This window comes from Schistocerca serialis, chromosome 9 (assembly GCF_023864345.2).
Source record: "Schistocerca serialis cubense isolate TAMUIC-IGC-003099 chromosome 9, iqSchSeri2.2, whole genome shotgun sequence".
Classification (NCBI taxonomy): Eukaryota; Metazoa; Arthropoda; class Insecta; order Orthoptera; family Acrididae; genus Schistocerca; species Schistocerca serialis.
Window position 1 is genome coordinate 430,795,368 of NC_064646.1, and position 16,497 is coordinate 430,811,864.

The 16,497-nt window shown below is 42.2% G+C and overlaps 1 protein-coding gene across 8 annotated transcripts in view; it reads right to left on the bottom strand.

Annotated features, from left to right (window-relative positions):
• Positions 1-549: 549 nt before the first annotated feature.
• The window catches only part of LOC126418952 (uncharacterized), a 90,021-nt gene continuing 74,073 nt past the window's right edge, over positions 550-16,497 (bottom strand). For 7 of the 8 annotated variants that reach the window (XM_050085994.1, XM_050085990.1, XM_050085995.1 and 4 more), the window contains 2 exons: positions 5,516-5,575; positions 550-996 (listed from right to left, as the gene is read on the bottom strand). In XM_050085994.1, coding sequence (XP_049941951.1) covers positions 697-996; positions 5,516-5,575 — 360 coding nt within the window. In that variant the 3' untranslated portion in view covers positions 550-696. The remainder of the gene's footprint in view (positions 997-5,515; positions 5,576-16,497) is intronic. The other variant, XM_050085989.1, reaches the window with a different exon arrangement.

The window sequence follows — 16,497 nt, forward strand, 5'->3', positions numbered from 1 at the left end:
GCACTACAGTCCACATTGTGCTACACTGGACCCAGAATTGAACAGTCCACACACTGTTACATGGTATACTAGTCCCATAAGGGTATGTCTGTATGATGCCATTTTGCCCATGTGCACTCACAGATACATGAAAACAAAAGTGCATGCAATGAAACCAGTGGAAAGATGCAATTCTCATGCAGGCCATGTTCACATGTTGTCTCATTGTTGAAATGTCTGCTATTGATCACCTTCTTTGCTCAGCAGTTGATGCTGTGTTTACTGTGATTGTCTGCAAATTGCACAAGAATGTCACTGTATGATTTCAATTTTTTAATTGGGAAACAGGACAGCTGTATCTCTAAGCATGACCCTGTCATGCAAAATGCCATTTTCTGTAGAGATACAGCTAGAACTAACACTTTGTAACCTGGTAACTTGCTTCTTCATGTACCAGTCTGAGATATCTGTCTTGTGTTTTACAACAAAGCATTTCAGTTGATTGATTATTGTTGGATGTATGAATCACAAATGGGACATTCTTAGTGGTTACATTAAGTTAGCTTTGATTAGGTAACTCCTACTTTATTTTATAAAAACATTATTTCAACAACATATACACATACAGATTTTTTTATAAACATAAAAAATAAAATAAATTAGGATACCTCATACAGCACACAGTCTATCATTACAGTAAAGGAAGTATCGTCCACATTAACGATTGTCTTCCTCCATGTCCTCTCTCTCAATTTCTAATAATTTCCTTAGGAGCTCCACTTGCGCCACCTTTTTTAACCTTTCAGACTTGAGCCGCCTCAATTTCTGTGCAATTAATCTGCCAAAGTGTGAATATTCGTCAGATTTCACTCGAGCATACTCTCTTCTAATAATTTCATATGCTGCTTCCTCTAAGCTGTACCTCTCTTCCAATTTCCTCTTTTTTGGAGTCAAATGTGAACGTGATTGGACAGGCCTAACCAAATCAACTCTTTTGGCTTCGTTTTTTGCTCCAACCTGCAGGCAAGGTATCATATTGTACATCACAATGTAGTACATGTCTCCATAATGATGCTATTGAGTGTGCAAAATGATGTAGTAATGTAGCATGAAATGAACAGATATGAAGATAGTCATAAAAAAAATTACATTGTGGCTGTACCTAAGACATTCACCAACAAATGTGCTGTAAAGATATACCTGTATTTCACACATTAAACATCATACAGCCATTTTCTTCAAAATCAGTCAAAATCACCTTTTGGATCAATGGATGCTGAGGATGTTAGTTCAGGAGAGGTAATGGCACAATCTTGGAGAAACATAACTTGCCCTGATACAGGTCTGATGTCTATGCCATGTATTCCAGGGCTTATCTGTGTCTTTGAAAAATGATAATGCAGGAAAATCAAACCAATTAAATCCATAATATTCTTCCACCCCATTTCCACCTTGCCTATTTTGGGATCTTTCACACTATAGCTAGAGTCACAAACAATAGTGATCGAATTTAGGATTGTTCCGCACACGTACGTCATGCATTCTCCGACAACCAGTGGGTGTTCAGTAACGTTCGCAGCACTCTGCTATGAATGCCATAGCTAATGAGACCATTAAAAGTGACTGTAGCGAATTGTTTAGCGAATTTCTACCCTACTTGTCATCGCTGATGGTGGTGGTAAGTGACAATTTCTGCATAAGCAAGCGAGGCACATAATTTGCAGGATTTCTAGTTCAAAGGACATGCATGCACATACCACAACTGTTACTTGGAACTGGCAACAATGCAATTCCCATCTGTGCCTCGACATGTGAAAACCACCATGAGCTAAGATCCGGAAACCAGATCTACCAGCGAGGGGTGGTATAGCATCGCCACTATTTTCCAGCACAGTGTTACTCAGTAAAATAGTGACACTGGCACAGCTATTGCAGAAGGTCCACCTCTGGGATCGTTTCCGCTGCAGCCAGCTTTCTGCCCTGGAGAGTTTCTGTTAGTGACAACGGCGGTGCAGCTGCTCAACTACCTACACCTGGCTGACATTCGCTCTACACCCCCATTCACAAGGGCAGATACTATTGCTAAGAGTAGTCTTCCTCTACAAAGATCACACAGGATACAACACCTTCTGGTGTGTCCTGCTTGGAGCTGCAGAGCTGTGCCCAGATGGCACATGCACTGCCACATACTCTGCACATCTGCATTTCTCCCAACCCTCTGGCATTACAGCAGGCTGTGGGCAGCCTGCCACATCAGCGCCTCCCACTCACTGCCTTCAGTACATGCCTCAGACGGCATTACCACCAAGGAGTGCCACTAAGAGTGTTGTTGTTTCTTCTTCAATAAAATGTATGATCACGTGCCTCTGAGCAATTATCAGTCATTGTCCTGACAACGATCCCTTGTCTCAACTCAATCCTGCCACAGTAGAGGTCATTCACCCCAGTCCTCTACAATATGTCTGAAATGAGTTGAATGCAGACGCTATTAATGGGGAAATAATTGAATTCAGAGAGGTGGAAACAACATGTGAATAGAATGAAAGTCAAAAGACTGCCAAGAAAATTCTGAACTAGAACATAAAAGGCAGGTGAGATATAGGTCAGCCAAGGAAATTATGGACTTAAACATTGTAAAAGAAGAACAAGCATATACCTAATCTCTGCATGTAAGACAGTGATGAGAAATTATAACCTCCTCAGTCTCTATGTAGCATATATGTTACATCCAAATTTTATTTTTTACTGGGTCAGGGAATCAAGCAAACTTGCTATGTCTAATTATAGCTTTTACTTAACACAATGTGCTTTCACCACATCACTTTTTCATCTCTGCATGTTCTCAGTAGCTAGCAGCATATGTTGAAAAAAGCTATTTATCACAGTGTCAGTACAGTTTCGAAAAATAAAGGTACATTATGTTTGTTTCCAGTAATTTTGGACTAAAATGTGTTTAGATCATGCCGCAATATGCTAATGTATCCTACGCTATCAAATAAGTGATTGTTTATTTCATCACAATAAAGGAAAATGGGACTACATTTGGTAATGACTTATATTTTCTCATTCCAGTGATGTTGTTTTCATTATTTTTAGGTGTTTAATACTGACTTTCCCAAGTATTGCACACATTTCACTCATTTTATAACCTTAATGGTATTCACTTTGAACATGTTCTAAAATTCTGTGACTCACTTAAGTTTTTTAAATTTAGTATTTTATTCTTATTTTGCCCAAGAGTAATGCATTAACCACCAATATAAACTTTACAAAATCTAAGCTCAGGACTGAGGAAATTAAGTACCCCTGTTCAGAACATTTCACACCCACATGAACTTTGAGTCTTCCAAACCCGAGTCAGTTGTAATGGTATGTTGCATACTACACAATAATTCTGATCAATACAGTTACCAATATGTATGCTCCTCCAGAACATTTTGATAGTGATGACATAAAAGTTTGTATCATTGTTTCTGGCTATTATTGTGAACATGAAAACTGGTATGAGTGACAATTAAGTATGAAAATACCATTGCAGCTGCAAAAAAAATGAACAGGAGGCTTTTATGAGTTATTTTGTAAACAAAGGCCATGTTCCATAATTATACTTCATTCAATGAACACCAATGTAGAATAAGTTTGCAATTTCTTAATGAAAAACCAAAAAATCAAATAAATAATTTTCTGTAAGGGGAAAAATGCTAAAAATTGTCTACCTTACTGAAATTTCATTGTTGCTTTATATTAGGCTCACATTATTCTGTTCACTGGTATTGCTGTCACATGCTTGCTGCTTCCTGAATTTCTGGGCATTTCCTCATTCAAACTAAAGCAAATATCAAATTTTTGGTGCATAAATTTCATCTGTAGATGCCCCAATTTTCATAGACTCCTTAACCTTCTTCATCTCCTGCTGGTAGCTGTTCCTTAAGCTATTTGTTTCCTTTACAACTGTTGCTTTCTGAAATGCAGTTAAATTTCTTCCTCTTTCTCCACAACTTGGGCTCATTCAACTTCCCCCTCACATCCCTTGGCCAGCTTTTCCTTTAAGACATGGTGATAAATCCTTCCAAACACATTTCCTGTTGCTTCAGGAAATAAACCAACTCAATAATAAATGTGTAATGTCAGTTTGCAGCTGCCTGGTTGGTCCGTCTGTTGCCTCACCCCACACACACCTTTGTGGACTCTTCAGTTTGGTGCCAAATAAGATGGACTGTACAAACAAGTCAGACAATACACATGTTCTGGCCACTGGTCTTCTGATAGACTGCTCAGACTTAATCGACAATCCTGCCAGAGCTTGTTTGAGGCCTTCAGAAGGGTATTGATAAATAATGTCACTGGTCCTACATGACCAATCCATTTTCTTGGAATATTTCTGGAGGAGAAATTTCCCATATTTGTTGTATCCATTTTCTCATATTATTTGAAATAAAAACAATTACATTTATTATTTTCTAATTTCCAAATGACTGGAAATTAATTTTGAATCAGTTTACTATTGATGTCATTGCCATATAGTGAGATATTTATGATAACAAGTCAATATTTTGATGTGCCTTGATGTAGAATGGGTGAACTACTGTAGAGCTCTGTGTTTCATGCCCATTACTCAAATTGCAGATGTCCATCTGGTGTCAAATTCCAAAATTTTAATGTGATTGTAATTGTAAAGTTGAAGTGGAATGGAAAAAAAATATGCCTATGACGGTGATCCTGACAACAGATTACTAATTCTTTTTCTTGTGCCTTTGTTTGGAATCAGCACAGGCTCGGCATTGTTATGTATGGATTTGACAATGTTAGTTTAAGGGGTGCCAGGGTGACCTTCCTGTCACCATCCCATTACCCCCCAGGACAAAATATATCTATCCCAACTGCCTATGTGTAATGTTTTTCTTGTGAAAATGAGCAAAGTCTTCCAAGATCTTTGGGAATCATGTAACTGAGGTAGTACTTTGGTACCAGCCTGGTATTCATCTAGCGGGATGTGGAAAACTGCTTGAAAACCACATCTATGCTAGCCTGCATTACGACGCTCGTCATCAATCCGTTGGATGGATTCAATCTGGGGTGGGTGCATCTCCCAGTCCTGGAAGTCATGCCTTAACACGGCTATCTGGGCAGGTAAGCTGAGGACATACAATCTGTCATGTTTCCACTAATTCATGTGAATCTTCAAGATGTTGAATGGGAAACTGGTGTCCATTGATCAAAAGCACAGCTGGAGCAATCTTTGCAAGATGAAGACCTCATGAACAGAATTAATTTTTGCAATTAGACCTAGCAAAAATTTAAGAATATTTTACTTTTTCTACGATTTTAGGTTTCCTGATGAATTGGCATTCAAAAATGGTGGAGTGGCAGAGAGGCACAACAACAATTGTCAGAGTGCTAAAAATCCATATCAAATGCATTCAGTTGACCGAAAACAATGTTTGAATGTTAATCTTTGTTGAGGTATTGTATATTCAAAGTACATAGAGCCAACTTTAAATGATATATAAGTAATAAAAAATAAAACTTGTATTACCTTTCTCTTAACATGTAATTTGAAATCACGTATGGTAAGAACTTCAGGAATTTCCATTTTCTGTAAAAGTGAATGTTGATTAGATTAACAGTGCTCCATTCACAACACATTATGTATGTACACACACACACACACACACACACACACACACACACACACACAGTTAATTTAACTCCTTTTGTAAAAAGAAATTTATATTCTTATTACTTATTTATGAACTGGCACAGAAGATGCAGTCACAATGAACAGATATACTACTGCTGGCACCAATATCATACTTACTAGCAATCCTAATAAAAAATATGCTTGGTCTTTAATTCAGTACTAAATATTAAATCTATAGTGATTAACAATTCCAGTTCTTTAGGCAGAGCTTTGCAGAACACAGCTACTTACCAGTCACAGCTTGTCACTCATTCCACCCCTGGTCTTTCCCATCCTGCACTGCTAGTTTGCGATATTTTTATGTATTTGGTTGTTTATATTCTTTCACAAATTCAACAAACAGACCAATTTTTCAAATAATGCACTTATGGGTACCAATGCTACACAACCCTATTTTTAAGTGTGTTGATGTTTTATTTTGAAAATGCTATATTCATTAATTTATTTCAGCTACACCTTCAGTTTATTAATGCAGCTGTATTCCAATCTTAGTTTGATGTTCAATTTATGCACAGTCAGTTTCAAGACTATGTAATCTCATCATCAAATACTCAAAAAAAGATATATAATCAGCCTCATCACAATTCTGACCATTTCTGCTCATATCTTCATACTCCCTCTCTTGGTCTACAACCACATTCTCTCCTCCCTCTCTCTGTGTACCAGATTCTAAAGCAATATTCCAATCATAAGCCATAAATACACGTTTCCTGCTTTCTATAAAGCTGATGGCAAGGAAAAAACAAAAGAGCACATTGTTTTTGTCTGAAATTATACAAAAGGAAAACGAATATATATGTGAGACACAATTTATCTAATGAAACTCATGGCAAGAAAGAAAATGAAACCTCACATTTTTACAGTACAGCACATCAGTTTCTTTCTTGCCTGCACACTGTTGCTTAAACAAGTATATAGTGTCTATCTGGATATTTATTAATGTATCATATAAAAATATGAAGGAAATCTGTCAAGAACTTTTGAGATTTTTCGCAACAATGTTTCCCCTTTATATATCACATATATATATTTATATACATAATATGTTAAAAAATATGTAGCCTATGTCAATCCAAAGGTTCATTAGAGTATCATGTAAAAGTCTGAAGTAAATCGGTCAAGTTCTTTAGACATTTATGAATGTGTCGTCTCCATAAATTAGTATAGATAAATAATAATGAGCATGAAAAATACAAACAATACACAGAGGTGGTGGTGGTGGGTTTAAAGTTGGAAGGGACCAAACTGTATGGTCATTGGTTCCTTGTTCCAGTGCACCAAGTCCATGGGTTAAAATGGAAAACATACAAGAGACACCACAGGAGGTCAGGACCCCGACATACAAGAAACAGGCATAAGAGCTTAAAACAGTGGAGCAGATGACCAGGACTGGCTGATCATGAGAATAAAATAAAGGATGAGCCAGCCCCTCTGTTCCACATTAAAATCTCTAAACTAAAAGGACTAGGATAGAAAGCACTGGGAGATAAAAAACAGGAAGTAAAACTTAAACTGAAGAATAAAAATTAGCATCACGTATAAAATATAAAACGAAGTTAGCCATGGAGGCATCGTCTCCTAAAATAGAAGCAAGGGTGTCAGGGAGATTAAAATGCCATCTTAGAGTGGCGAGATATGGACAGTTCACCAAAATGTGGGCCACTGTCAAGCGGGAGCCGCAGTGACAACATGGCGGGACCTCACGCCAGAGAAGATAGCCATGCGTCAGCCAAGTGTGGCGGCAGAGGACCACAGAGTCCCTGCGAGAAGCCCGCAGAGAAGACTGCCACTCATTTGTGCTCTCCTTGATGGCACGGAGTTTATTGGGGTTAACTAAGCTGCGCCATTCAGCATCCCAAATCCCGAGAACTTTGCGGGCGTAACACCGAACGGAGGACAGGTTCTGGTATGACAATCTCCAGAAGCGGCTTATGAGTGGCCTGTCTGGCCAGGCTGTCAACAAGCTCATTTCCCGGGATTCCGACATGCCCCGGGGTCCATACAAAGACTACTGACCGACCAGATCGTTAGAGGGCATAAATAGACTCCTGGATGGAAACTACCAGGGGATGGCGTGGGTAGCACTGATCAATGGCCTGTAAACCACTCAGCGAATCACTGCATACCATGTAGGACACACCGGGGCAGGAACGAATATGCTCAAAGGCACGTGAGATGGCCACCAGCTCGGCAGTGAAGACACTGCAGCCATCCAAAGACACTGCAGCCATCCGGCAAGGAGAGCTGTTCGATATGGGCCGAGTGAGCATAGGCAAAGCCTACACAACCATCTACCAGGGAGCCATCAGTATAGATGACTTCAGAACCTCAGGATTCATCAAGGATGGATATGAAGTGACTGCAGAGTGCCTCAGGAGGAACAGAGACCTTACCGCGCGACAGGTCCAGCCATAGTTTTGGCCGAGGCACACGCCATGGAGGCATTGGTGTATGGGCCCGCACGAGACGCTGGAAAGGTAAGGACTCGAGTTCCACCAATAGGGAACGAACACGTACAGCAAACATTATCCCTGACTGGGGACGCCGTTCCGGAAGAGGAACCACAGAGCTCGGGAACAAAAGACGATAGTTAGGGTGCTGAGGAGAGCTATGGATGTGCACTGCATAGTGGGCGAGCAGTTGGCAGCGCCTGATGTGCAATGGAGGGACTCCAGCCTCCACTAGGAGACTGTCCACTGGACTCGTTCAAAAAGCGCCTTTCGCTAAACAGACCCTGCAGTGGTGCACAGGATCAAGCAGTTTTAATGCCGAGGGTGCTGACAAACCATACACGATACTCCCATAGTCGATATGCGACTGAACTAGGGCTTTGTAGAGCTGCAGCAACATAGAGCAATCTGCCCCCCAAGTGGTGTTGCCCAGGAAGCGGAGGGCGGTGATACGCCACAAGCACTTTCGCTTAAGCTGACGAATGTGGGGGAGCCATGTTAGTCGGGCATTGAAAACCAGTCCTAAAAAGCAATATGTTTCGACTATCCGTAGTAGATGGCCATCAAGGACAAGGGCTGGGTCAGGGTGGACTGTCCATTGCGAACAGAAGTGCAAAACGCAGGTCTTGTCTGCAGAGAAGTGAAACCCATGGTCGAGAGCCCATGACTGCGCTTTCTGAATGGCTCCCTGTAGTCGGCGTTCAGCAACATCAATGGTTGAGGAACTGAAATAAAGGCAGAAATCATCAGTGTATAAGGAGGGCGACACTGACGGCCCTACAGCTGCTGCTAGGCCATTTATAGCGACCAAAAATAGTGGAACGCTCAATACAGAGCCCGGCGGAACCCCATTCTCTTGGATATGGGAGGAGCTAAAGGAGCCTTCTACTTGAACACTGAAGGTATGGAAGGAGAGAAAGTTCCGTATAAAAACTGGGAGCGAGCCACGGAGGCCCCACTCACGCAGCATGGCAATGATGTGGTGACACCAGGTCGTGTCGTAGGCCTTCCGTAAATCAAAAAAGACGGCGACCAGATGTTGGCGCCTAGAAAATGCCGTGCGGACGGCAGACTCAAGGCACACCAAATTATCTGTCGTTGAGTGGCCTCGGCAGAATCCACCCTGGAATGGAGCCAGAAGGCCCCGAGACTCCAGGAGCCAACACAACCACCTGCTCACCATTCGTTCAAGTAGTTTGCAGAGAATGTTGGTGAGGCTAATGGGACGGTAGCTGTTCACCTCCAGTGGGTTCTTGCCAGGTTTCAAAACGGGGATTACGGTGCTTTCCCGCCACTGCGACGGGAATTCACCCCCAACCCAGATATGGTTGTAAAGGTCTAGGAGGCATCACTGGCAGTCCACTGAGAGGTGTTTCACCATCTAACAGTGGATGCGATCTGGTCTGGGAGCCATATCAGGGCAAGCGGCTAGGGCACTTTGGAATTCTCACTCACTGAATGGAACATTGTAGGATTCAGGGTGGTCCTTGTGAAACAAAAGGCTCCAACGTTCCAACTGCTCTTTAATGGAGCAGAAGGCAAGTAGGTAATTCGCAGGATCAGAACTCTGAGCAAAATGCTCTGCTAAGTGCTTGGCAATTGTGTCAGGGTCAGTACAAACTCCTCATTCAGTGAAAGCGAAGGGACACTGACAGGGGTCTGATAGCCATAGAGGCACCTAATCTTGGCCCAAAACCTACGATGGAAAGGCACGGAGGCCAATGGTGGAGACATACCATTCCCAGCACGACTGCTTGTGTTGGCGAATCAGGCAGCGGGCCCGCGCACGGAGCCGTTTAAAGGTGATGAGGTGTTCTAATGAGGGATGCCGCTTGTGACACTGGAGTGCCCGCCTGCGATCTTTAATCGCCTCAGCGATCGCAGGCGACCACCAAGGCACAGTCCTCTACCGAGGGGATCCAGAAGAACAGGGAATGGCAGATTTCGCAGCACTAACGATGCCAGTGGTGTCTGAGTGAACCACTGCATCAATGGCGTCATTGGAAAGAAGCTCAATAGTGGCAACGGAGGAGAACAAGTTCCAGTCAGCCTTATTCATAGCCCACTTGCAGGGGCACCTAGAAGAATGATACTGTGCCAGTGACAGAAAGATCGGAAATTGGTCACTACCGCACAAGTCGTCATGCACACTCCACTGGACACATGGTAAGATGCTAGGGCTGCAGATCGAAAGGTCGATGCCTGAGTATGTGCCATGCACCACACTGAAATGTGTGAAGGCACCATCATTTAAAAGGGAAAGGTTGAGCTATACCAATACATGCTCAACGGTGGCGCCTTGGCCTGATGCCACTGATCCACTCCACAGAGGGTTATGGGTATTGAAGTTGCCCAGTAACAGAAAAGGGGGCGGCAATTGGGCTATCAGCACAATCAGGACATGCTGTGGAACATCACCATCCGGTGGAAGATACAGACTGCAGACAGTAACAGCCTGAGGTGTCCACACCCGAACAGAGACAGCCTCTAAAGGTGTTCGTAGAGGGACAGACTCGCTGTGAAGGGAGTGAAGGACGTAGATGCAGACGCCACCAAATATCCTATCATAAGCTGCCCGGTTCCTATAATAACCCCGATAGCCACGGAGGGTGGGGGTTCGCATTGCCAGAAATCAAGTTTCTTGAAGAGCAATGCAGAGGAAAGGGTGAAGGCTGAGAAGTTGTCGGAGCTCAGCAAGATGGTGGAAGAAACCACTGCAGTTCCACTGAAGGATGACATTGTCCATGGCTGAGAAAGGCATGAAGGGACGGGGGAGGCAGATTACGCCGTTGGGTCACCTGCTGCCACCGATTGATTACCCGTGTGAGTGACGTCCATTGCGTCCGAGGGTCCTGCGAGATCGACGTCCTCAGTGGACACAAGAATCTCCACCTCATCCTCAGCCGCAGAGCTTGTAGGTAGCGGTGGAGTAGGTGCCACCGCAGGTTCGTTGGTCTTAGGGGTCTTCACTTTCTCACGCTGTTCCTTTGGTTGCCCTTGCTGGGAGGGCTTTTTTGAGTCAGTCTCTGGGACCGAAGAGGATCACGAAGCTCAACGACCAGTGACCTGTGGCTTCTTAAGCCACTGGTGGGTGACTGGTGTGACACTGGTAGGAACCTGGGAAGGGAGTGACCAAGGGATCCATTCCGAGCGAGAGAAGTCAAAGAAGACTTACGCTTCTCTGGCTTAGAAGTGGGGACTGGTGTCCCCAGTGGTTGAGGGGGTGCTGCTCCCAAGGTAGGTGGTGCGGGAGCAACAGAGAGAGAAGTGGCCCTCACCATCAAGGGGCCAGGTGTGGTCCTCTGGCTCTGACAGCTGACGGTATGTGGTGCAGCTATGGGAACTAGCAGGAGTGACAGTGGCAGCATAAGATGACGTCATGCATACTGGATGAAGTCGTTCAAATTTCCGCATAGACTCAGTGTAGGTCAGTCGATCCAGGGTCTTGTATTCCATTATTTTCCATTCCCTCTGTAGGATCTTACAGCCCAGAGAGCAAGGGGGATGGTGCTCTCCGCAGTTGACACAGATGGGAGGCAGGGCACATGGAGTATCAGAAATTACGACATATGAGGCTGGAAGCGCAGCGGGAAGACATATGGCCGAACATTTGAAGTACCACATCGGGGGAGGGATATATTGCTTGACATTACAACAGTAGACCATCACTTGACCTTCTCAGGTAATGTGTCAGCTTCAAAGGCCAAGATGTAGGCACTGGTGGCAACTTGATGATCCCTCGGACCCCTGTGGATGCGCCAGACGAAATGGACACCTAGTCACTCTACGTTGGCACGCAGCTCGTCATTGGACTGTAAAAGAAGATCTCTGTGGAAAATAATGCCCTGGACCATATTTAAGCTTTTATGGGGGGAGGGGGGGGGGGGGGTGATAGTAACAGGAACATCCCCCCGCTTCGTACAAGCGAGCAACGCTCGTGACTGGGCATAGGATGCTGTTTTTATCAAGACTGACCCTGACCGCATTTTGACAAGCCCTTCACCCCCCGAACGTGTCCTCTAAATGCTCTAAAAAGAACTGAGGCTTCACAGACACAAAGGATTCCCCGTCAGCTATGGTACAGACGAGATACCAGGGCGAATACGTTTCACTGTCACTCATAGCCTTTCGAACCTTCCTTAGTGTGGCCAAGGAGGGGAACGATTTGGGGTCATACACCTTAGCTTTAAAGTGAGCCCTCGAACGCTTAGAGACTGCTGGTGGCTGGCCACCAGCAAGAGATGATGTGCCACACTTCATTGCGTGTCATCCACCCTGATGCCACCTACTCCGACCAAGGGTCCTCCCCATGGGCGCCACCCAGCCACAGCAAGGGCCACCTGGGAGGATGGCCATTGCCGGGAGTCCTGATGCCCCAGGGAAATGGGCATCTACTCCTTAGCATACGTGGGGAGTTAATGGCGCAGGCATCAGTAGAGTGATCCCTGTGTTGTCAGGGGCCACAACCAACAGGGTACATGGTGGCCCCATCACAACGGACTGGCTACCGTGCTGGATATTAGGTGCAATAAAGTCCATGGTCGTTGCCTCTGCAAAAAGCAACACTGCACAGTGCATAGTGGAAATTGCACCCAGGAACGCATCCTCACCCAAGAGATGGAGAACGAGCAGAACGGCAATGCGACGATGATAAAGCTGGCTAGAGGTCTCAATGCATGATGGACAAAATGCACCATGTAAGGTGCCCTTCCCCAATTGGCTCGCTCTGCGGAAGAATTTGGAAAGATGGAGGTCAAACCTGAGAGGGGACCACCACATATAGGCCAAAATGTTTGAGACTCCTTTTAGTCACCTCTTACGACAGGCAGGAATACCGCGGGCATATTCTAACCCCCAAACCCATGGGGGGAGCATACAGAGTAATGGAAACTAGACATATGTACTAAACATATGTAGTACATACTGCTTCCTAACAGTTACACAAGAAGAGCTCCACAAAAACATTCTCATCCTAAACATCATACGTAGATTGTGGAAGCACACATCAGTGCCACCTGTCAGCAGTGTAGGTTTCATTTATCCTTACATACACATACACACATACTTGTTCCATACATCATGAATACGAAATTTTGTAACGATGTGCAATGTGTCACTTTAACGTAAGTTTTCTTTACACAAAATAATTACAGTTACTACTTCATGTCTAAAAACTCATCTATTGTGTAGAAGAAGTTGTCATTCAGAAATTCTTTTAATTTGTTTTTAAACGTTGGTTGCTATCTGTCAGACTTTTAATGCTATTTCGCAAATGACCAAAGATTTTTGTGGCAGCATAATTCACCCCTTTATGTGCCAATGTCAGATTTAACCCAGAATAGCGAAGAAAAGTGTTGTAGCTATGCACTTTGCTGTTATTTTTGAATTGGGATGGCTTATTAATAACAAATTTCAGAAGTGAATATATGTATTGGGAAGGTACTGTGAATATCCTGAATTCCTTATATAAATGTCTGCAAGGTGATCTTAGGTGGGCTCCAGCAATTATTCTGCTTACACACTTTTGTGCAACGAACACTTTTTCTCTTGATGATGAATTACCTCAAAATATGGCGCCATATGAAAGCAGTGAATGAAAATAGGCATAGTAGTCTAATTTACTAATATGTTTATTACCAAAATTTACAATAACCCTAATTGCACAAGTCACTGAACCTAATTGTTTCAGCAGATCATCGATGTGTTACTTCCAATTCAATTTCTCAACGATGCACACATCCAGAAAATTTGAGTTTCTGTCTCAGCAACAGACTTCTGTTCATATTCTATATTTATCAGTGGTAATGTGCCATTTACTGTACAGAATTGTATATACTGTGTTTTCTCAAAATTTAGTGAGAGAGTCCATTTTCAGAGAACCACTTAATTATTTTCTGAAAGACATTATTTACAATTCCTTCAGCTGATTCTTGTTTGTTGGGTGTGATTGCTATACTTGCACCATCAGCAAAAAGAACTAACTTTGCATCTTCATGAATATAATGTGGGAAGTCATTAATGTAAATTAAAAAAAAGTAAAGGACTCAAGACTGAACCTTGGGGGACACCATTCTTCATATCTCCCCAGTTAGAGGACTGTTGATTTTTGCACGCTATCTGCACTGTTAGTTTCAACATTCTGCATTCTTCCAGTTAAATATGAAATAATCCATTTGTACACTTTCCCACTCACACCACAATACTTGAGCTTATCTAGAAGAATTCCACGATTCACACAATGAAAAGCCTTTGAGAGGTCACAATATATCTCAAAAGGTGATGTTTGGTTATTCAATGCTTCTAATAATTGATCAGTAAAAGCATATATAACATTTTCTGTTGAAAAACTTTCTGAAAACCAAACTGACATTTTGTTAGTACTTCATTTGTACAAATATGTGATGCTACTCTTTAATACAATATATTTTGAATAAAGCTGTCAGAAATGAGATTGGGCAGTAGTAGTTATGCAATGGTTTAACAATAGCGTATTGTAGTCTATCTGGGGGAAAAAAAAAACAACCTGTTTCAGTAAGCTACTACATATGTGGCTGACAACCCTGCTTATCTGTTGGGAACAAGCTTTTAGTACTTTGCTGGTATGCCATCAATTCCATGTGAGCTTCTGCTTTTAAGTGAACTTATTATTTTCCTAATTTCAGTAGGAGATGGGTTGAATTTCAATTGCCTCTTCCATATACTGCCTTGCATTTTCTAATGAATAGCTGGATCCTATTTGCTCTACAACACTTAGAAAATTATTATCAAAAATGTTTTGTACTTCTGACTTCTTGTTAACAAACATTTCATTGAGTTTGATAGGAATACAGTCTTCCTGTGCTCTCGGCTGCCATGTTTCCCTTTTAACAATATTCCAAATTGTTTAATTTTATTATCAGATGTGCTAATCTCAGACATAATGCACATACTTCTACACTTTTTAATAACTTTTCTTAATACAGTGCAGTAGTTTTTATAATGTTTCAGTGTTTCTGGATCATTACTCCTCCTAGCTATAAGATACGTTTCCTTTTCCTGTTTAAAGATGCGTTTATCCCTTTAATAAGCCATGGCTTTTTAGGTGGTTTCTTACAATTATGTTTCACTGTTTTCTTAGGGAAATGATTTTCAAATGTACTCACAAAGGTATCATGAAATAGGTTCCCTGTACACCTAATCCCACTCTGTTGCAAGCTTTCCCTAAAATTTTCAAGTCTTAAATCGTATTGAACGCACTATTTTGGAGGACTGTTTTGCATTACTGTATGGAGCAATGTCAGATACTGTAACTAGCTGTGCATCATAATCAGACAGACCATTCTTAATAGGAAAAGTTTTTATTTGATTAAATTTATCTTGGCCTATAAAAACATTATCTATCAGTGTGCCACTTGCCTGTAGCACCCAAGTAGGAAAATCAATAACTGATATCAAACTGAAAGAACCAAGTAATATTTCAAGGTCAAGTTTTCTATCTGACTCTTTCAGAAAAACTACACTGAAATCCCCACAAACAATAATTTTCTTCCCTCTCTCTGACACATAGCTCAACAAAGAATCCAAGTTTTTCAAAAATTGCTGAAAATTTCCCAATAGGGACCTATACACATCTACAATTATAAAAGTACCATTATTTAATTTAAGCTCACAAGCATATGCTTCTATATGTTGCTCTACACAAAATTTGTTAGTTCCCAATTTTTTCACACTATGACAGATTTTAACTGATATCGCAACTCCTCCTCGCTCCATACTGTCTCTACTTACATATGCTGAAAGCTTGTATCCACCTACATTTACCATTTCCATACCTGTAACTATATGATGTTCAGACAGGCATAGTACATCTACTCCACCCTCAGTTTCTAAATCTTCTAAACAAACAGGAAGCTCATCTCCCTTGTTTTTTAATCCCCTGATATTCCGATGCAATATACTAACATTATTTTTCACTGTACCTTTTTGAGAATCTTGTGACATACAAACATTATTTTTCACTGTACTTTATGATAATTTTGTGATATTTTAACATCTCTAATACCTGCCTGTCTGGGCTTCTCATTAAGCTTAATTTCAATCAACTTTGGATGATTGGGCACTGATCTTAGCCTAAAAAAGAGATACTCCCATGAGTTTCAGTGCCCCCCCCCCCCCCCCCCCTTAAAGATTTTGCTATCATTGCAGCCAATTTACCCTTCCCTTTCCTACAAGATGCAGGCCATGTCTTGTGGAGTCCCGCCTACCAGTACCATCAACAGGAACCAAACCTATGCCTGACAAAGTAGCCACCCAAAGCAGCTGATCTAGCTCCCTCATGACAGAGCTGTTCAATTGGGGCCAATAACACTGCGTGAAAGCAGGAACCAA